At 35.6% G+C, this 23900-nt stretch overlaps 1 protein-coding gene across 2 annotated transcripts; it reads left to right on the top strand.

Annotated features, from left to right (window-relative positions):
* The first annotated feature begins 1639 nt into the window (after positions 1 to 1639).
* On the top strand, positions 1640 to 23012 carry prcp (prolylcarboxypeptidase (angiotensinase C)). 2 transcript variants are annotated; one of them, XM_089121466.1, is made up of 10 exons: positions 1697 to 1714; positions 2001 to 2188; positions 9657 to 9797; positions 10654 to 10755; positions 11881 to 12062; positions 12644 to 12795; positions 14307 to 14479; positions 19496 to 19663; positions 21016 to 21203; positions 22672 to 23012. In XM_089121466.1, the coding sequence occupies exons 2-10, from the start codon at positions 2036 to 2038 to the stop codon at positions 22871 to 22873; spliced, it is 1461 nt and encodes a 486-aa protein (XP_088977592.1). In that variant the 5' UTR covers positions 1697 to 1714; positions 2001 to 2035; the 3' UTR covers positions 22874 to 23012. The 2 variants fall into 2 exon arrangements, with proteins under 2 accessions (XP_039534944.2, XP_088977592.1); XM_039679010.2 differs by having other exon boundaries at positions 1640 to 2188.
* The last annotated feature ends 888 nt before the right edge of the window (positions 23013 to 23900 follow it).

Below are 23900 nucleotides of genomic sequence, written 5' to 3'. Positions count from 1 at the left end.
CTAACTTGAGGACCAATTGTTTTACTTTTTTTTTTTTTTTTTTTTGTCCATGCCAATATAATGCATTTTCCTCATATTTACGCATTGCTGCTTATATGATATTAAGCTTTTCTATTAACATTTTATTTTAAAGTGATAACCTTTTCTAGTTTTGTATAAACTGTTTTCTTTATATGTTACTTGACGTGCCATGCACAGTATTTTTCTCTGTCGGGTATTTTTGTCTAGCTTTGTTTTACAGATACTCGCCATATTGTAATGTGTTGCATTGTGTACCAATGGGACTCTATAATAATTTCTTTTCTATGTTAAAGGCCCTAATTTTCAGTACAAGTTGCTACTAAGCGCTTACATTTTCTGTTGACGCTGTTATTATGTCTCATTATGTAAAGACAATATTCATCAAGGAGTAACAGTCTTTTGTCTAGTGAAGATGAAACTCAATTCTTTCGCTGTACATTTCTGTGCTTTTGGTATATAAGTTGTGATTCGTCTTCTGCGATTCATTTGTCATAAAGAGACAAACCCCACGACTGCAGCAATTCAGTATTGCGAATATGTTTTCTTGAGCAATTCTGTGTAACTTTGTGTTTTAATTCTCAGCATATAGACTGCAAGTTAATACATTTCTCCAAATAAACATGGTTATGACACTATCTGTATTGTTGTTGTTGTGGGAAATGAGTTCAACTTTTTTGTAGATTCAATTTCCTGTACAAAAAATGTGGTTTTATTATTATAAAACAATAGTAATATATTTTTAAAAATACATACTAAAATAATTCACGAATACAATTTTACTGATATTCAATGAATACTAATATTGTTGGCTTGAGAAAGACTAGCAAGAAAGTTTTCAGTAGTTTTAACAGCTTTAAGTTTGAAGGTTTATGTTTTAGTTTAGTTAGTAGAGTTTACTATCTATCTAGATAGATAGATAGATAGATAGAGCAGTTTGTGTGCGAAAACGAACAGTATTTATATCCTTTACCTCTTGTAACCACAGCCACGTCCAAGTACTCTGAGGGCGAGGGCGCTTTGGTCTTGCGCGGTTACGGAAAACAAATTATAAGTTTTCTGTTGATATATCGAAATCGTCTTACATTGCGATTTCCTGCATATCTAAATATGTTTAGATCTTTACAGTGAAAGGTAAAACTTCCGAAATCTCTGTGTAAACAAGAGATTTGCACAGACAGAAGCGCCCTCGCCCTTAGAGTACTTGGACATGACTGATTACAAGAGGTAAACAATGTAAATACTGTTCGTTTTCTCATACAAACCACTCGTTTCGTGTCTTAGGCCATCAATGTGTACTTACATTTAAGTCATTAAATCATGTTTAATTTGGATTTTTCTGTGCATGCTCTTTGAGGTGGACCCAGGGTGAACCCCATAAACCTGCATTGTATGACTGACAGACAAGATTGGTTTGACATAAAAATATCAAAATTGAAAATACTGTGGAAAGCCACCTACAACTTGGATGCCCTTGAGGTAAGCTAAAACATATCAAAAATTCATTTCAAAGTGAACCATCCCTTTAAACTACGGTTATTACTTTCGTAAGGGGTGAGGAACAACAAAAAACTACAATAACCATGAGGCATCGCGCGGATCACGTGATTACAATACGGAAGCACGTTGTATCGTTAAATGAAGTTAACAAAATATGCCGTTTGTCGACAGAAACAACAGACATAATCCGCTTTGAGTGAGCGCTGAGACAAAAAGACACTCTTAATCACTATACACACATGGCGAACAGATAGCAGGCTTACTGCATGACCATTTTCTAAAATGCTCTAAAATTTCGTTAATTAAAACTTAAAAGCTACGGTATTATATAGCTCTCCTTTAAGGCATTACATTGTATTCCTTTGTTTTTTTATTTGTATTACTGTAGTTGAAAACTTTGCGTCACGGAATAACAACAACGAGTCATTTGACATCCTTCCTCGTTCCGCGTATGCAAATGATCCATTGCTTGATATTTCCAGATGACCTGTGACTGGACTCACTCATTCATTCAGCCATGAGACTGACCAGCACTGCTCTCCTCTTCCTCCTCATCTTTCTCAGCTGTAATGCACTGGCTTTCAAACCGCAGCTTCTAGGCAGACACACCGTCCAAACCTACTCTCATCACAGACCTCTCTCTTACAAAACTCTCTATTTTGATCAACAGGTAAGCAAGTGTCTTATTGAATTTATTACGTGTCTTACCTGACTGTTTATTCAATCTTGGGCATAAGAAATTGAATTTAATAGGACTTAAAAGCGTGTAAAGAAATAACTTTGTTTACCTTGACATCGCTGATATAGCCTATACTTTGTGTGTGTGTGTGTGTGTGTGTGTCAGATACAGGTTATTTTATTTCTATTCTACGCTAAATATGATTTCCCCCAGTAAAAACTAATTCAAATAATAGTAAAAAAAAAAAAATTGCAGACAATCTTCTGTTTTCCTTTTAATAAATAAAATGGTATAAACAATAACACTAAATAATTATAACAATCAGTTGTTTTATTTGTATTATTATAATTATTATTATTTATACACACCACTTTATTTAGGCCTATGCAAAGTTGTTTAGGATCTAAAGGTTGCACATTTATTTCCATCTATTTTGTGTTATGCGAGACCCAACCAAAGTGCATTTTATCAGTGCATTCAATAACTAATGAAGTACAAAAGAGTAAATATAAAACATAAACATATTTCTTTAAGAAAATATTTCTTAAATATATACAAGCATTTGTGTGTATTTATATATATAAAATAATTATACACAGTGCACCCACATATATTATGTAAACACAAACTTTTATTTTGGATGTGATTAATTGTTTGACAGCCCTAATAAATAATGTGATTGGTGTCTTTTTAATGTGAATATTAAAATATTAAATTATTTGAAATTATACCTAATTATACCACTCATCTAAATGAGTGATTCACTGAGTCATTAATTCAGCATTTGTTCAAAGGGCTGATTCATTCATCAACGAATCATTTCTGTGTTGCTCAGAGATGCACAACGGCTCTGCTGTGCATTTAATGATAATAATAACTTAACATAACATAATGTCTTCTTATTAATATTATTATTGTGTATACTATTTTATACGTAATATTATAATACATTTATGGTAAAGCATTAAATAAGTAGGCTATAAAACCAACCAAATAGTGCAATTTATCAATGCACTCGACAACCAATTAAGTTCAAATCTGTAGTGGTTACACCGATTGCCATCTTTCTCCAACTTTGGTCCTGTGTCAGAATCTCGTGTGACGGTTTTGTCTGTTGTTGACAGGTCAGCTCATTTATCAGAGCTGTAAAGCGTTGTCGTGTCAGTCAGAAACTCTTGTGACCGATCACATCTCCAGGCCGTGTTCTGCAGCCCACAGCAGTTTTCTCTGGTTGTGTGGCTGCTCATTAACTTACAACTGGGCTTCCTTTAAGGATTTCCTTTATTTAACGTGTACATAATCTGTGCCGTTCTGCTGTGTATTGTGTCTGCAGGAAATTCCCTTTCCCTTTTGGACCCCCGCGGAATAATAGCAGATCCTTTGCCCTTCTGGGGTGGCTCGTATTTTGGCAATCTGCCCGTTTTCACTTGATTGAACTGAAAGCGAAATCTTGAAAGTCCCTTTATTTTATATGTGTCATCATGTGATGATGGTGTTCTAACACGCACTGACTAAAAACACCGAGTGATTATTTTGTTTAGTTATATCTTAGAAGAAATGGTTCTATTTAGAACCAGAAATGGTTCCATCCCCCGCTTCATATATGGAACTCCAAAATGGTTCTATATAGAACCATTTTTTTTGGTAAAAGGTTCTATTGGCCAAGTATGATAGAACCCAGAGGAACCCTTTTTTTAAAGAGTGTATAGAACCTTTTACCAAAAAAAATGGTTCTATATACTGTAGAACCATTTTGGAGTTCCAAATACGTAGCGCTGATAGAACCTTTTAAGGTTCTATATCCACAAGTTACCTACGCCCCATGAGGCCTTGCGTCAAAAGTGGGCGCGACTTCCGGTTTGAAGTAAACAAAGCGCTACTTGACATGCTTGACACTTGTTCATTCAACAGTTGACAGTCATTCAAGTTATAGCGATCCAAACTAGCTAACGATGTGGGAACACAACCTCAACCAAATTCAAAAGGGTGAAATAACAGTCCCTTTACCCTCTGCAGTAGTTGATTGGGAGTATTATAATAACATTATTAATAATCAATACTCATCAAGGCATGGTGACAGACAGTTGTGCGAGCTGACAAACAATTAAAATAAAAAAATACACACTTAGTCATTGTGCTTTGGAGTTTATTCAAAATTATAAATGAATGTGCTGCTTGAATACATTAACTGGCACATTTGGTATTCTGTCAACACAGGCTTTGATCCTGAGTTTAGGTGTAACATCAGTAGTGAACAGCCAAACACATGCTGAGAGAGTTTATAGAATATTAAGAATTTAAACAAATGTACACAGGAAGATTCGTCGTCTTTTGGGAGGTGATGGAAACTACAGTTGTTGGCAGGATCACTCTGATTTCGTTTTCAGCTTATGTTCAAAACAATCACGTTTAAGCCACTGAATTAGTTTAGTCCGGTTATACATACAACCGCGAGCAGCACATGTTGTCCCTGAGCTCCGTAACGACATCTCTCATAAAGATTTGCGTCTTTAAATAGTAAAATAATTCTCAGAAAAACAGCTAGCCTCTTCGCTAACTAACACACAAAATACCATTGGAAATTGGAATGCTACTTCCGCCGCATCACGGGAAGTTTCACCCACTTTATTTTTTACATGAGCGCCCCTCGGAAACTTGTGGATAGAACCTTTTCTTCTAAGAGTGAGTATATAGTATATATTAGGGGTGTAACGATACCCTCATATCGCGATAATGAACTCACAATACGATATTATTACGATTCTCCAAGACAAAAGGTTAACAAAAACTGTACTGTTGGTTAAAATGCTAACTTTGATATTTTGTTTGGACTTGGTGCTTGTAACCCAAAGACAATGGTGACACCACCAGAATAACAATATTCATGATTCTGAAGCAGACGGATATGCTGGCACTCTGTCACTGACTAGATATATTTCAAATAAATGGAGGACACTTTTTACTGATAAGACATTTGGCAATATCAGGACCCACAAATATTCCCCCATTGCATTATTATACATTATAATCAACTTTATGTACAGTAGTTTTAATTAGTACTGACACTAAAACTCTGAAAAATAGAATTTTTAATTTTTATTCGTATTGTTGCATTTTTATATTGTGGCACGATATGTTGTTACACCCCTAGTATATATGAAGAGTTCAGATGCAAAAGCCTCTAAGTGCCATTTGAAATTTTCTTCTAAAATGATGATTTTTATCAAGCTTGTATATTTAAGTTCAGTAATTTCACTTAAATGGCAATCAAGATTACCTATTAATTGTCATTTAAGTGAAACTACTGAACTTAAATATACAAGCTTGATAAAAATGATCATTTTAGAAGAAAATTTCAAATGGCATTTAGAGGCTTTTGCATCTGAACTCTTCATATAATTTAGTATATTGCTTAAAGGGATATTCCACCCAAAAAAATGAAACTTCTGTCATCATTGTTGCAAACCTGGATGAGCTTCTTTCTTCCACCATTGACTTCCATAGTACATCCATACATTTGTAGTAGAAAAAAAAAAGACATTATGGAAGTCAAGTTTCAATCGTTCTTCAAAATATCTTCCTTTGTATTCAGCAGAAGAAAGAAACTCATACAGGTTTGCAGAATTTTCATTTTTGGGTGGAGTATCCCTTTAAGGGTTGTATGACGCTGCCTGTTATTTAATAATGTACGTCTCAGAGACATTTAATCTCTTTTTCAACCTGAAGAGTGGCTTAGCAGTTAATCTTTTACATGCTGTCCGTGTGAAAAGCTGACGCAGGAAAAGCCTCGCGTCTAGTTTTAGACAAAAACAATCCTGTTATGCTGTACTCTGAGCCTAATTACTTCTTGACCTGGACACACCACGATTGAAGGCGATTGTTTCTCGGTGTCTGTTCAACTCATCCTCTGAGCCGTCAGGAAGATCAGGCCCGTTTCCTGGCTTTCTTGCTCCTCATTGTCTTGGTTGTGTCCTTGTCAGGACTTAGCATGCCTTAAACGGTAAAGCCTTCAGAAGTAGCAGCGCACACGAGACTGTTAAAATGAGGATCTACACAGAATACTTTTAGAGGAAATGAAACATGGGTCTCGAGATTGTACATTCCCTCTGTGGTTCGTTTCACATTCCCGTTCGAGTTGAGCTGTTTTAATTCTCTTTGTTGGGCGGTTGGACAGTTGGCGTGGGATATCATTTCAGCATCTGTTGCTGGTTGTGGATGATGAAACGGGGAACACTGTTTGACAAGCAACCAAGAGCAAAGCTGTGTTCAAATGCATTACAGTAAAAAAAGCATTAAAGGAGTAGTTTACTTTTGCTTATAATTTACTCACCCCCATGCCATCCGAGATGTCCACGTCTTTCTTTCTTCAGTCGAAAAGAAATTAAGGTTTTTGATGAAAACATTCCAGGATTTTTCTCCATATAATGGACTTTACTGGGCACCAAACGGTTCAAGGTCCAAAAGACAGTTTCAGTGCGAACTGCAAACTGTTCAAAGGGCTTTAAACGATTCCAGACGATGAATAAGGGTCTTATCAAGCGAAACGATCGTTTAAGATAACAAAGTTTGAGTTTTAAAAGCTCAAACGCTCGCCTTGCTCTGTTCTGTGATGCTCGTTCGTGACTCTCCTGTTCGAACTCGTTCATCAAAATGAATGAATCTTTTTCCGAGTCAATTCATTCATTTCGTTTGTTGAATGAATCAAATGACTCGAAAAAACATTCGTTCATTTTTCGAACAGGAGAGTCACGAACGAGAATCACAGAACAGAGCAAGGCGACCATTTAAGCTTATAAACTTTAACTAACAAATTAAAATGACGTTGAAGTTTTGATAACAAAAGTTAGATTTCAATTGTTTAAAGCAAGGGCCGAGAAGTAACAATAAACAAAACTGAGAGTCAATGTTCAGAATTGATTCATTATTATTACGTTTTGAACTATGGTGTATAGCTGTGTTTAAAAATGCCATTGTTTTATATGAAAAAGTTTTATTTTATTGAGAAAATGTTTGAGTTTGTCTTGTATATTTCTCTTGATTAGATCAGATAACATTTTAAGCTGTCACAGAAGCGTACTGCATTCACTGGAAGAAAAAAAATCTACTCTGTTTTTTTGATTTAATGATTTAATGAGTTAATCATCTCAGAATTAACGAGTTAATTTTCAGAATCACGAGATAATTTTTCATGGAAAAAAGTTTTTGCTCTGTTTTTCTGAATTAGTGACTTGATTAGCTCAAAAACTGAACAGAGTGGATGTTTTTCAAGAGAAATATTTCTCATAATTCTGAGATGATTAACTCTTTAATTCAGAAAAACAGCAAAATTCTTTATTTTGATGAAAAATTATCTCATAATTCTGAGATAATTAACTCATTAATTCGGAAAAGAGTAGATTTTGTTTCCTCAAGTGAATGCAAGCAATGCGCTTCCGTACATGTGTGCCACCTATGGGGCATGTTGTCACATCTAACTTCCATTCGTTCAGGGTAAATCAAGAAAAAAAGTATACAATGAAACAAAACCATATAATTTTACTAGACGTGTGAAATTAATGCGGGGGGAAAAGAAATAACCCTAAGTAGGTTTACACAAACTGAGCTCTCCCCTATATCCACAAGCTTTTCTCCAGATCAGGTTCTTCTTAAAAGTTTAGACATGATAAAGTAAGTTACAAAACAAGCTATGTGACACTTCCACATTTTTACATAGTAGATTGATGGACTCATTCCTCATTCCGGTGCTGTGCATTTGCCGTTTACGTTTCTAACATCCAGAAGGGGGCGCTGCATTTCTGAACCACTGTGAACACACTGTGTATCATGTGACACATCTAGTGTGTTCAACTTATGAGATTGTGTTCACTTCTCAAATCTGCCATAGTCATTTGAAAGTTTATGATAAAGGTGATATCATGTAATTTCACAACAGAATAAGGATATTTTGTAGTTAATTAAGCTACACTACCTTTCAAAAGTTCGGGGGTGATTAAGGTTTTTATTTTTTAATAAATTAATACATTATTCAGCTAGAATGCATTTAATTGTAACATTTCCATGTGAAATAAATGCTGTTCTTTTTAACTTTCTGAGTCGTGGAAAAATATATCTACAAAAAATTTCCGTTTTCAACAATAATCAGACATGTTAATTGAGCATCAAATCAACATTGATTTCTGAAGCATCATGTGACACTGAAGACTGGAGTGATGATGCTTAAAATTCAGCTTTGATCACAGGAATAAATTACTTTTTAAATTATATTAAAATAGAAAACAGTTATTTAAAATTGTAATACGACATTACTGCTTTTACTATCAAATTAATGGTGAGCATAAGAGACTTAACAAACTTTTTAACAGTTGTGTATATTAATGTTAGTAATTTTAACACAAAATGTAAAAATGTTGATATTTTATAATATATTTATAACATACTTGTATTTTTAATGTAATGATTTATGTGTTATATTTAATAAAATAATGCGTGTACCGTCATGATAAAATACTGTTGAAATGAGTGGAAATGAAATGAATAGACTTATAAATGATGTAAAAAAAAGTCAATTTTCTGGAGCTGGAGGCTTTAAACGTAACAGCTTCCACAGAAAATAACTCGTGACACTCGTTTGACCGGCAGCCAGGCTCTGACTGCTGTTGAATCAATGTAACTGTGAGTCCTTTTGCTGTCACTGGCTCATAAAATTTCTGCCTCTTTTGTTGCCAACGGGAGGAGAAAGAGGGTATTTACCAAAAAACAAAACACTAGAGAGAACATTCTTTATTAAGTGTTGGGTGGGATTCAAGAAGAGCGAGAACTGTAAAGAACTGCAGAATTGCAGCTCTGGGAAAAAAAAATTTAACACTGTTTTTTTTTCTCCTTCCCTCAAACTTGGAGAATTTATGGAAATGTAGTGGATGAGCTCTGAACCGGATGAATGGATATCACAATTCTGCTGAAACCGGAACTAATGTGGCATCCCTGACGCTGGCACTAGATTTTAATACAAATTGAGGCTAATTATCCCTCCATCCTGCTCTGAGGTTTCACGCTCATAAATATGAGATGGCTGAAGGCCAGAAGATTGAGGGGAACACCCAGGAATAATGACAGTGTTGTATCGGCACTGGATGTTATGCTCAGACATCCGTTAAAACTGGTTGTGGTTAAAAAAGCGGCAAACATTATTAAGCGTTTGGTCCCTATTTATCAGGTTTCATATTAAAAAATAAAATTATTAGGTACAGAGTACTTAATGTGATCATGTTGTTTTGTGAAAAACTACCGCGGCTACGGTTAGGGACAGCTTTGGTGATGTGGTTTGACGGTGGATTAACCTTTTTTTAACCAGGCAAGTCACTTAAGAACTGCCAATCTTTTTTCCCTTGTGATTTACAAAAAAAAAAAGTAGTTAATTTTGTTATTAGCAGTTATTAATCTGAGTTTTTTATTATTACAGATTGACCATTTTGGCTTTTTGGAGAATGGCACGTTCAAGCAGAGGTATCTTCTCAATGACCAGCACTGGCACGAGAAAGGAGGCCCGATCCTGTTTTACACGGGCAATGAAGGAGACATCACATGGTTCTGTAACAACACTGTAAATATGCACTTTTTAAACATCTCTTATTTAGATTTGAAGAGATGGCAGAAAAAACATTCTCCGTGATTTATGGATTGTGCAACTGACAAAACAGGGAGCTATTTTCTAAGAAAACAGTCATTACTCATGCATACAGTGCAACAGCCAGGTTCTCGAATGAAAAATCTCATTTATTTTCTTTATAGGGGATTTCTTTCTTTTTTACAACAATTCATAAACCTTTAAAGACATACCTACTGTGAGCTAGGAGGCTGATAAGCGATGGTATATGTTTTAGTTGAAGCCATCAACCCACATTATTTACACCCATTTTTTAAAATAATTGTGTTCAACAACACAATTCCTGGTGGAAAAACTACATTACCCATGATTCTGCAAAAACACATTACACCTGCCCATTCATGATGAAGCACTCAGATTTCCTACCCTCTTAAACTACTTACATATTTGTATGTGACGCATATGGCAAACAATGCATATTTTGCAAACAAATATTTATATATAAAGTATATTTTTTCATGTCATTCACAGTGCTTCATGGGATTGTAGTTCTTTCCTTTATTAAAGTCATTGAGTATTCGAACAAGGATGCTGAAAAAATGGCAGTGCACTGTTGCACTGTATTCTGTGTGGCAGATATAATGAACTTTAACATTAACTGTTGGTGATAATAATAAACGTAGCATTAGAAAATCAGTATCAGCTTCATAGTTGCAGTATTGCGAAAAAAAAGTAGTATAGGAAAGTCTGTGAAGCAAAAAATTGAAATATTACCATTCAGAGGAAAACTTGTATAAAGTATAAAATGCTAATACTTTGAAGCTCAGTATCTAAACCTCTGCTTCTTCCCTAGGGTTTCATGTGGGATGTTGCCGAAGAGCTGGGAGCTATGCTGGTTTTTGCTGAACATCGCTACTACGGAGAGTCCATGCCGTTCGGAGAGGAGTCTTACAGCGTGAGTCATGTGGAGCAATGAGGGTCATTTAGAACAGTGGTTCCCAACCTTTTTTTTTGTCTGTGACCCCCTTTTTCCCAAGAAAATATTTTAGGTCCCCCCTTCACATTAAATGATATTATCGTTCTTGTAAGCTTGCAGCAAGGATAACAAAATATGTTTTTTTTTCTTCAAACAAACGGTATGTTTATGCACAAATAATAGCCTATAATATTGAAAATACAATGACTAAAACATCAGTAGGCCCTTTGTAGTTTAACAACGTAAGCCTAGGAGAAGCCTATTAATTGGTCCTATTTGAAATGCAAAAATAAAAATATTCACACTGATATTTAGGTTAAAAAAAAAAAAAAGAATATCTGCTAATAAATGACTGTTATCTGGGGCCTCAATACTTGCATGTTATCTGTGAGGCTTTATCAATGTGAGGCTTTATTTTTACGCTTTTGGCGCAATAGAGAGCGACAATTAATTTGCATTTATTAACAGAATAATGCGTCTTTCGGAAAGAACAGTGTAGCCGGAACTACTTCTCTCTGTGTACGTCTATGACGAGTCACGCAGGTACTGTAGTACTCCGCAGCGGCAGCGATCCGAACCAGTGTAAAATAGTCCCAATGTAAACACTTATTATAGGTGTACCATAGTGGTTCAGGATAAGACAAAAACACGGATTGAAAAATGGATTCATGATGAACTCACTCATTATATACGAAGAGTTCAGATGCAAAAGCCTCTAAATGCCATTTGAAATTTTCTTCTTTAATGATGATTTTTATCAAACTTGTATATTTAAGTTCAGTAATTTCACTTAAATAACAATTAATAGGTAATTATGATTGCCATTTAACTGAAATCACTGAACTTAAATATACAAGCTTGATAAAAATGATCATTCTAGAAGAAAGTTTCAAATGGCACTTAGAGCCTTTTGCATCTGAACTCTTCATACATTTTGTAAATTTTGAACAGAAAAAAGTTAAGGACTTTTATTTAATGCTCATTGCTCAAACCTTCAAAATATGCCGCGACCCCCCACAGAGCTCGCTGAGGCCCCCTTGTGCGAACCAATGATTTAGAAAACACCGTCCTTGACCGCCTGGACTTGTCTTTCCTTTCCACCAGAATGCAAAGTATCTGAACTACCTGACCTCAGAACAGGCTTTAGCTGACTTTGCAGTGCTCATCAAAGCACTGAAGAACACACTGCCTGGAGCTCAGAAGAGTGCAGTCGTCGCCATCGGCGGATCCTACGGCGGGATGCTGGCGGCCTGGCTCAGGATGAAGTATCCCAGTGCAGTTGTAGGGTGAGAGTTTGCCTTATATTGTAATATATTGATATTATCTATACATATTATTATACACTCACCTAAAGGATTATTCAATTTCTCATTAATGCAATTATCTAATCAACCAATCACATGGCAGTTGCTTCAATGCATTTTGGGGTGTGGTCCTGGTCAAGACAATCTCCAGAACTCCAAACTGTATTACAGAATATTATTGCTATTTAAAATAACTTTTCTATTGTAATATATTTCAAATTGTAATTTATTCCTGTGATGGCAAAGCTGAGTTTTCACCCGCCATTCATTTCTAACTTGTATAAATTAATATATGAAGACATGAAGATGACATTGCAAATGTTTAATAAGCGCTCAGCGCTCACAGCAAGTGTAGTTTATATCTAAATGTGAAATATCAGTATTGAAACTGCACAAGTACAGTATGTGCATACTTAATGGAGTATCATGCCTAGAAACTTAATGATATCTTACATTTTAGAAAGGCTAAAGTGTGGTGTGTAACCATGTGTTTAATTAAGAAAGGGATTTTTCTACTGTGAAATGGGATGGGATCAGTGATTGTGACCTTCTGATGGTTTCAGCGCTCTTGCCGCGTCCGCTCCCATCTGGCAGTTCATTGTGCCGTGTGGAGAGTTTTACAGAGTGGTCACACATGACTTCACCATCAGCGGCACCAACTGCAGCAGCAACATCAGGAGCTCATGGGCCGCCATTGACAGGGTCTCAGCAACAGGTTGGTGAATGGGATTGCCATGCTGCGTTATTTTTCATGATGAGAGATGATGTTGATAATGATAATGTTTGGCAGATCTGTTTACAAAACACACATTTACAATGATAATCAATAACATGGTCTTTTAGATTACACTTTTTAGGAAACCTAATATGATTAGTTTTGACCTAAGTATGCAAAAAGGAAGATATTTTTTAAAATACAAATTTATTAGTGATTTCTGGAAGTTTGTTTCCACCATGGAATAAAAATAAATGCAAAAGGTAAATCTGACTTTTTACCTTTACAATTCTGACTTTTTTTTATTTATATCTCACATTTCTGAGGGAAAAAAAATCTGAATTGCAGGGTATAAACTCGCAATTGTGAGAAAAGCTAGAATTGAGAGTTTAAAGAGAGAGATTATATTTTGCAATTCAAACTTTATAATTCGAAAACTCACAATTCAGATTTATTGTCTTGCATTTGTGAGTTTATATCCCATAATTTGGATTTTTTTCTCACAATTGCAAGTTATAAAGTATGAATTGTGAAAATGCTATTTCAGGGAACATTTACACGACACCGTTTTCAACTAAAAATGGAAAATGTTTTATGCGTTTTGACTGTTCATTTACACAACTATTGCTTTTTCGGGGCCTGAAAACACAAACCTTTGTGAAAAGTGTTTTGAAACCTACAAAAACAAAAATTTGTGTAAATGGTGATACTATGTGTTGTGTATTATGTGTTCAGTCTAGCTATGTATAATATATGGTATGCATAATACAGCAGTTTACGTTGTTTTTTGCGGATGCGTGTGTCCGTGTGAACAGGGATTATTTTGACAGTGTTGTCATCTGTACACAAAAAACATAAAGTAAAACCTTTCCGTTTTTAGTACATCATTGTCGTGTAAATTTAACTCAAATTCAATGCGTTACTTGCCGTTTCTTTGTAATTATTTTTGAAATTTCTGAGTGAAAATTGATAGGTGATCTATAAGTAACGATGAAAATGTGCCTGTAATGTTACTATGTGTAATTAAAGTCGGCATAAAATGGAAGTTTTGATAGTGTTTTCTACAGTATTGTGGTGTAAATGTCATATTTAAGAAGAAAAAGTAGGGAGGGGCTTGATTTTGGGGAACTGGGGAATTGATTGGATAGGTGTGGTTTGCTATTGGTCGATTTCATGTGAGTGACAGGTTGCCCCGCCCTCTCGCCAGTAAACACATCATCAGAGAAGAGATGTCACTGCGAGAGGGAGAAGTTATTTTGATTAAAGTTTACGAGGCACATGGATGAAAAAAATAAATCATGATGTGTTCTGATTAAATCATTTATAAGAAATACTGCAATATTCAATTTATTTGATTTGATTTTAATGCTGACTAAATTCGAAGTGCTTGATTTTTGTTTTCCTGATTTTGATTTCCTTGTTATGTTTTTTTAAGCCCATGTTTTGTACAGACTCTCTTTTCGAAGCGTCTGTGTTTCCCTGGACTCATTTGATTAGTTTTTCTTTTGTAGGTGAGGGTCTGCAGTGGCTGTCTCAAGAGTTTGGACTGTGTGGTCCTTTAAAGTCTCCAGAAGACGTGTTCGGCTTCAAGGCTTGGTTGCAGGAAACCTGGGTGAACTTAGCCATGGTGGATTATCCATACGAAGCCAACTTCCTTCAGCCACTCCCAGCCTGGCCTGTTAAGGTGCGATAAACTCCCTTTCAAGGTTTCGCTTACAGAACATGCTGTGGCACACACCTTCTGATAAAACGGATATTTTGAAGGTTGATGTGGATGAAAGCGTGTTGCCAAGTGCATACATGTAAAATAAACCACTACAGAATTATGTGATGCATGTACAAAGAAAATGTTTTTTACCAATGAAAAACATTTTTTTTAAATATAATTTAAAGAGTAAATAAACACTAAACCAAATTTTTTTAGTTAATGATCTGTAAGAATGGATCTTTAATATCATTAATTCGAGTAACTTTTTTTACATTTGTTTATAAAGTGTTCTGTTTCTACAATATATAGTGTGAAAACGTCTTAGTGCTGCCCTCTTCAGGTTGAACGGTGGCTACTGCAGTTGAATTTTCCTATTGGATGTTCTGCACTTCGTGACGTACGCAGGTTTCAGCTCACCACGCGAGCTACGCCCTTGGCAGTACAAAAACCATCTTGTGTCGTCAAAACCACTGTAGGGAGTCAGGAATTGGAATTGTGAGTATTGAAAACGATCAGGATAGAGTGTTTTAGCATCTATTTTAGCGTCCCCTCTATCTCCGCTGGGGTCAGCCCACTTTTTCAGCATTTTCAAATATTGCCAGTGGGTGGAGTCAGGCTCTGACCAGGGGTTTAGTTACCCTTTAAAGGAACCATATGTAAGATTGTGGCCAAAACTGGTACTGCAATCACTTTCAAATTACTGTAGAGCGGTGTATCCCCTCCCCTTCCCCCTGACTTGAGGTTGCCAGGGTCCACAAATTCAAGTCTCCATCTTTCAAAGGCATCTCCTATACAAATCCTTTTTTTATTTCGGACTTTGTCACAAAGTATTTCGGAATCATAACAATCGTAACATTTTTTTATCCTACACGTTTGTAACTGCAACTTCACTTTTTAAATGACAATAGACCCCTTTACAGTTGGTAAACATGGTGACGTTTTTTTGTGGGCGGAGCTTAGGTGGAGGCAGAAAGATCCCTCTGGCCGCTTCACTAACGCTAGTTAGCAAGGATTGTTAGCTTGTTTTTTAACAATGACTGGAGAAAATCCGATATTATCTTAATGTGTAAGGTCACTCAGTGTCCAGGACCGCGATTGTTATTTCCAAAAGTTATTTTTAATGGACGGAACCAGATTGGCCGACCCGTAGCCGCCTACACGCTCACTCAATGCATGGATGATCTGACAGGATTAACGTTACGTTACCTCGGTCGAGTGGCCTGACTTCTACACCTAGCTTATAGAGAAACCCATCGTAAAGAGAAACTGAGGCATATAAATCTTTAGATGCCTATATGGTCCTGTACAAGACTTGTGTGTACGATCTGCAGTTCTGCCGAGCCAGCGCCGAGACCACGGCAATGTAAAGAGTGACATTACAGTGCGATTTTAATTATGTAAATATTTTCTAGAAATAAAAGTTCCAGATACAGCATATTCATTTTTCATCAATTCTTGCACCAAACAACACAACAAGACATTTAATAATAGTAACAATTATTTAAGCTCCTTATTATGTAGCCAAATCTGTGCTGGTTTGTATTGGCCGCCTCCAGTTTTCACTTTGTTTTGCCTCCAGCTAGCGCCGTGACGTCGGCGCAAAAGGGGTCTATATCTTGGCCGGACTACTGTTGTGAATGATATAAGTATTTGAAATGAACATGATTTCTTAATTTCTGGTGACAAATCAGGGCCATTTTATATGATTAATTTAAATACATTTCTTATGGTTCCTTTAAGTATTTTTATAACACTAGATCTGACCATTTGCTAGGCCCCTCCCAGACTGGAATTAATATAATTTTTACATGATTGTTTGATTCATTACTCAGTAAAATGTGACTTACATGGTCTAAAATAAAGTATCACACACACACAAAAGTCATGATTTCCCAGCTATTCGGTATGAATCACTCTCACTCTATGAATTCCTCATTAATGCTGACTCACCTCTCATAATAAGTCAGTTGTTGTACCCATCCACATCATTATGCAAATAGCTTCATTCATATTCATAATGCTTCTGTTTTCTTTCACCCTCAGAATTGAGCTTTTGTTCCGGTTTTTGTTTGGTTTTGGTTAGAGGGTGGCGTGGACAGAAAACATGTTTATTGTCAAGACTCCCGAGGCATCTGTGTTTTCATTCATTAAATCTGTCTCACAAAGCAAACAGCAATGAATATGCGGAGCTCTAGCGTGTATAATTTACACTCTGCTCCTAAAGCTAGTGAACAGCCATTTTTACAAGTAAATCGAAGTATGCATTCTTCAACGAGAAAAATTACGCCGGATTAAAGCTACAGTAGCTCGCTAATGTCTATTTGCCGACTGGTTATTAATATTCATTGACAACTGAGGAAAGGCAAGTAGAGGTGAATTGTGTTGACCAGAATGAATTAAACAATCAGGGCAGGACAAGATGAGAGAAAAAGGTCTCAAAATAAACTTGGATTTAATTTAGTACTGAACAGTATTGTATCAGCTCCCTGTTTCAACCATTTAAAACTGACCTATTTGTTACCTATTATTTGTTTTGTTTTTATGCTAATTGGGATATTGCATATCGCAACAAGCTGATGTCCAACTTCTATAGAACTCAATCGTCTCTCGTGCGCTTTTGTGTGTGGTATGGATATCATGCTCAAATAATACACTGAACTCGAGTCACAGAGAGTGAACAAAGCTGTCTGTCTATACTCGTCATGTCTGGGATAGACATAGTGTCTGGCTACCAGACGCGGTAGACAGTCGAGTTCAGTAGGTTTGGGAACCGAGTGGGAATTTAAATCACAAAAGCTTTTATTTTTGATTAACATTTTTTAGATACGTTATCTTCTGTGCTTTTTTGTTGGTGACTGTAGCTTATTTCTAGCACATATGAATATGCAAAGTGCGCAGACTTGGTTTACTTTTGAGTATTTTTCTTTTTCCTCCTTTAAATCTGATAATGCATGCAACCCCTATGGGTGGTTAAAGCAGTTTAGGCAGCGGGTGCAAAGAGGAGGCTTTTTTTAATGACAAAGCTAATGTGATTATGTGAGTGACTGAGAGAAGGGGGTATTGAAGGCTTAGGAGTGGGAAATCTGTTGCTGGAGATGAATGTGTAAGCCTAATCCCATCTGAAAAGCAGAGAGAAGGTGCTTTGGACAGCCTCTGCTGTTTTTGTCATAGTATAAATCTTTGCTCGGACATGCGTGTAGCTTATCTCGCGCACAGACCACCACCTCTGAAGAAAAGGTTAGCAACAACCTTCTCAAACCCACTCTAAGTCAGACACGACAGATATCAGCACGTTAAATGTGATGCGCGTTAATGCGTGTGACATGTGCCGCGACTATCTCACAGTTTAATATGTAGAGGGAACTGTGAGTAAAGTTGCGTTCACATTTGCAGTGGCTCTACCATTGAGCCAGAAAGAGCACTTATCATGTATAGGTATGAAACAGCTTCCTTTCAACTGTATAGTATCAATATTTCTGTTTTTACAAATATTCAATTTATCACCGAAGCACTGGGATAAAATATTATAGCTTGGATATCAACACTGATGTCTACGGAAGAAATCAAAGTAGATCAAATCCATCTGAAAGTAACGCGGTGCTTCAAATAGCGATTGTATCAATTACATTATTACGCCAGTAGGTGGCGACACGTGACTTAAAAAATGTATGCGATTGAATCATTCATTCAAGAGATAATTAAATAAGTATGTATAAATGAGTCATGGAATCGTTCATTCAAACGGATAAAAAATAAAAACATTTTATGTCGATAATTTAATGCCGATTTTTATGGTAATATGTTATCTTGTATAGTTGTCTTACGTCTGCTCAAAAAAAAAACCGTCTGCTTCTCTATTTGTCGAGAATTGACCATTCGCAAAGACCCTTACCTTACCCAGATAGCAAACTGACATTGAATCAACGTGGAAATATGACATCGAAACAACGTTGATCTGACATTGTTTTGCTCATCGAATTAACGTTGAACCAACGTCAGACGCGTCATTCTTTCAAAACTAACGGAAAATCAACTTGAAATCAACGCGTTGTTTCAACGTTATGAAAGCAAACCAATTTTCGATTTTCATTTAGCTTTGAAGAATGCCGCGTCTGACGTTGGTTCAACGTTAATTCGACGAGCAAAATCAACGTTGTTTCAATGTCATGAGAGACGTCGTTTCCACGTTGATTCAATGTCAGTTTGCTGTCTGGGTAGTTACTGTCGCTATGTCCGACAAGCTACGCCGCTCTCATACACACACACACACACCATGTTCTCACGCAGTGAAAAATACATTACGGACTGACAACACGCTGACAGACAGGACAGACCAGGTTGCTTTTGATATTAAACATATTAAACAAAGTCTCACCTTTCAAATTTGGTCATTTTTTTAAAGAAATATAAACAATAAATACCGTTTTGTGGCTCTTTAATGTGTTGTGACAGATTTCTGTAGAGCATCAGTTAAAACTGCTCGTAAAAAAATAATAATAATAAAAATAAAACACAAACTTTTATTTTTGATGTGATTAATTGCAATTAATCTTTGCACAGCCCTAATATATATACACACATATACACACATACAGTATCTACATACAGTATATATAATATATATAATCATATTCATATACATCCCCATCCAGAATGTGTACTATTGTAAAGTAGTGAATGTATGATTCACTGTAATTGCTATCATTTATTGTTTACTGTAAATAATAATAATATTAATAATAATTCCAGCTTGGAATTCCATTTCTCATGCAAATCAGATGATCCCACAGAAAACGCTGCATTTGGGAATTTCACAGCAAGATTGTTTTAAAAGAACTGGAACATATGAAACATCTTTGTACGGATAAAGCTTTTCTTGTTTGCAGATCGAAATTGTAATTTGTGCCTTTGTAGCGCAATGAAGCAGAACCGTTGAACATAGAGCCAGCTGTTTGTTCTGTGATGATTTACACGTGTTTTTCTGATTCTCAGGTGGTCTGCAAGAATCTTCAGTTTGACACCGGCGTATCAGACAAGCAGCTGTTGAATGGCATCTCTCAAGCTGTAAGAGTTTACTACAATTACACTGGAGACGCAGTCTGTCTCAACACCTCACAAACTGCTACTGGGGATCTGGGAATCCTGGGATGGTTCTACCAGGTAAAATATTAAGATGTTTAAGATGGTCACATTTACTAATACAAGCAATTCCATTCTGTTTTATTTTGATTTGTTTCACAATGTTGATGAATTTTGATGCCGGTTAATTGATTGCATCAGTAATTAAAGTATACAACTTAGACTAATAAAAATAGTACATTTTATTGAACTGAACTTTTTTTATTGATACTTTTCAGTTTTGGATCAGTCTTTTGGACATCCACCCATCGTCTTAAATACATTTTTCAAATGTATTGAACAAACGCAACAAAAACTATTGAACTTTTTCTCCCAAATCTGACTTTTTTTCCTCTCAGATTTGTATGATTATGTCTCACAATTCAGACATTATAACCCGAAATTGCGATTTTATATCACAATTCGGAAAAGAAAAGAGTAATAACTGCAGGATATAAACTCGCAATTGCGTGAAATAAACCCAAATTTGCGAGTTTATATATATATTTTTTTAGGGCTGTGCAAAAATTAATTGCGATTAATCCCATCCAAAATAAAAGTCTGTGTTTACATAATATATTTGTGTGTGCTGTATATAATTATTTTGTATATATAAATACCTATGCATGAATGTATATATTTAAGAATTATTTGCGCTTAAATTCTGTATATATATATATATATATATAAATACATAATCTATATTATATAAATATAATATTTTATATATGAATAACACATTTTCTTACATATATACATGCATGTGTGTGTATTTATATATACAAAATAATTATATAGTGTACAGCACACACAAATATATTATGTAAACTTTAGATTAATCGCAATTAATTTTTGCACAGGCCTAATTTTTTTCTTAGAAGTTTAAGGTATGAACTGTATTTCTCAGAATTAAAAGCTTACATTTTCTCTCAGAAGGGCGATGACATCTACTCTTAACTTTTTGGACCATTCTTTATACGAATAAGCAAAAATGACTTAAAAATTATAAACATTGTATTTGTGTTTCATTATTTATTTGTTTTATTGCTGAAGTAAGAGTGTTTACTTTCTTCTTCTGCGATCCAGAATGGCAGGTTTATTTGAGCTGCGCCCTCTACTGTACACGCGTGAATTTGCATTAACACATGTTAATTTCACTTTTGGTGTGAAAGGGCCTTTACATTTGCCAAAAGTAGATTTTTTTTGTTATTAAAAAAAAATAAAATTAACAGCCCAGCCCAGATAAGAAGTAACGTAAAAGTAAAGTAACACGTTAACTTACTAACTACATTAAAAAATGTAACTAACACAATTAGTTACTTTTTTAGAGAGAAAAACTATATGGTAATACATTACTTTTAAAAGTAACGTTCCCCAACACTCATTTTGTGCAGAGCTGTACAGAGATGGTGATGCCAATGTGTACAGATGGCATCGGTGACATGTTTGAGCCACAGCCATGGAACTTCCAGGCCTTCTCAGACGAGTGCTACAACCAGTTTGGAGTGCGACCACGCAAGGATTGGGCAGAAATTGTGTATGGCGGGAGAAACATCAGTGCTCACAGCAACATCATCTTCAGGTAGGACATCTTGTGTTTGTATAATATTGAGCATTGCCTTCACTTTCAGCTGAATGTTCAATTAAATAGTTTCATGTTAGCATGTTGCTAAGCTAATTGTGCAATACTCAGCGTAAAAATATACAACTTAGACTTATAAAAATAGTCAATTTTATTAAACTGAACTTTTTTTATTGATACTTTTCACTTTTGGATCAGTCTTTTGGAAATCGTCTTAAATTAATTTTTCACTGATCTTGTTGCAATGTATAGAACAACAACAAACTAACTATTTAACTTTATCTCACAAATCTGACTTTTTTTCTCTCAGATTTGTATACTTATTTCTCACAATTTGGACGTTATAACCTGCAATTGTGATTTTATATCACAATTCGGAGAAGAAAAATGTAAGAAGTGCCGGATATAAACTCGCAATTGCGTTAAATAAACCCAAGTTTCTATGAAATTTATTTCTCAGAATTGTAAGATATGAACTCACAGCAGAATTGAAAGGTGACATTTTCTCTCAGAAGGGCGATGATATCTTCTCTTAACTTTTCGAACCGTTCTTTAGACTTTTCTAACGTGGCACTCAGGCTACGTCCACATTAATCCGAATACATTTGAAAACGGCGTTTTCGTTTAAAAATGCTCTCCGTCCACACTAGCGTTTTCCGACGTTTCAGTGTGTTTGAGATTCTTCTAAATCTTCTAAATTCACCTTACTGCGCATGCGTGAAACCTCATAAAATCTCACCGAGATGATACAGATGGAAAAATAAATAATAAAGTGATCACGTTTAGTCACATGACTAAACTTACGTCATCGTTTTCAAATACCTCCGGCTTCACAATCCACACTACGACGCGAAAACGGCTTTTTAAAATGTATCCGCTTTGGAGAGCGTTTTCCAAAAGCTACGTTTTCATTGACTTAAAACGCCGTCTCAGTGTGAACGGAAGGCCAAAACGGAGAGAAAAATATACGTTTTTAAGCGAAAATGTAATAGTGTTGACATGGCCTCAGCAAACCTAGCCAGTTCAGAAATTTCATGTGTTCTAGCTCAAGCAAACCTGGTGCAACTAATGAAGCCCTTGATTAGTCCCATCAGGTGTACTAGTAGATTTGTGCTGTTGTGAGGAAGTCTATTCAGGGGGTTGAATAACTTTGAAGCTGCAGAAGTCATTAAAAGTTGCATTTTCAGTTGAATTTGGGGAAAAAATTGTTGTGAAACATTACTTTTGTTTGATTTGTTCATTGCAAATAGCTGAAAGTGTGTAAGTTTTGCCAATAAACCTGATTTGCAATGGGTGTTAAATCATTTCGATTACAACGGTATATGCCACCCTAAAAGGCTGCCTAAGTAGGTTTTGAAATAGAGCTTTTGTTTTATATTCAATTTATGTTCTTGTTTGGGTACATACTCTATATTTGGTGTTCCTATGAGACCTAAAGGTGTAACGTACTAAGTGTATTCTTTTTCAGTAATGGAAATCTCGATCCATGGATGAGCGGTGGAGTGACTAAGAGTCTTTCCAAATCTCTAGTCGCCATTATGATTGATGGAGGTGCTCACCATCTCGATCTGCGCTACAACAACCAGCTTGACCCAGAGTCTGTTATTAAAACACGGGAGATGGAAGTACAGTACTTCAAGCAGTGGATCAAACAGGCAGCTTTTGATTGAAAATGAAAAGGGGACTTTAAGAACGACGAAATGAACCATTTTTGTTTGCCGTGTGCCAAAGTTAGTGGTCTCCTCCTTGGTACTTGAAGGGATACTCCACTTTTTTTGGATGGAAATAGGCTCATTTTACAACTCCCCCAGAGTTAAACGGTTGAGTTTTACTGTTTTCAAATCCATTCAGCCAATTTTCTGATAATTCGAAGAATATCAGTAACCAGACAGTTTCTGGTCTCATTGACTTCCATAGTAGGAAAAAAATATACTATGGAAGTCAATGAGACCAGAAACTGTCTATTCTTCTAAATATCAGAAAATTTTCTGAATACATTCGAAAACGGTAAAACTCAACTGTTTAACTCTGGGGGAGTTGTAAAATGAGCCTATTTCCAAAAAAAGTGGAGTATCCTTTTAAAATTGTTTTATATGGGAGTGGATGGGAAGTTCTTCGTTTTTTAAGTGTGTGCAAGCCAAGCATTTTGACAATACAATTTTACATTTGTTGCTGGCTATGCTGTTTAGATTCTCTTGGACAAATTTGAGGAACGTAATGTTTAAGAAAATACCAAATACAAAACCACTCAGGGTGTCTTTTGCCAAAGCCTCAAAGTTAAATTGTAGAAATAATAATCATTCACATTTGCTGTCAGCTTGGCTATTCTACTTTTCAAAGGAATAGTTCAGAAATGAAAATTCTCTCATTTATTCACCCCCTGTTGTGTTGTTTTGAACTTTTCTTACTTACTTTTTTCAATCTGACTGAAAATGAAAATTTCTCTAGGGACAAACAGAAAAAAACACATTATTTTCCAAATGTGACGTGCTGTGAATGTTTATGAGATATGCAAAAACCAAACTTGAAATTTAAGTAAAAAAGATATACTGTTTTTTTCTTTTTAAATATAGTCATGTAAGCAACATTTATGCTGGTTTTATTGTTCTTTTTGGAGCTTTCTGTTGTATGAAAGACAGCAGCGTGAACATTCATTAAAATCATTTGGTGAGCCACAGAAACAAAACCCATTGGTTT

Source organism: Pimephales promelas, chromosome 16 (genome assembly GCF_988280905.1).
Source record: "Pimephales promelas chromosome 16, fPimPro1.hap1.1, whole genome shotgun sequence".
NCBI classification, from domain to species: domain Eukaryota; kingdom Metazoa; phylum Chordata; class Actinopteri; order Cypriniformes; family Leuciscidae; genus Pimephales; species Pimephales promelas.
Note: the sequence above shows the minus strand (reverse complement) of the source record. Positions and strands in the feature narration are given on the sequence as shown.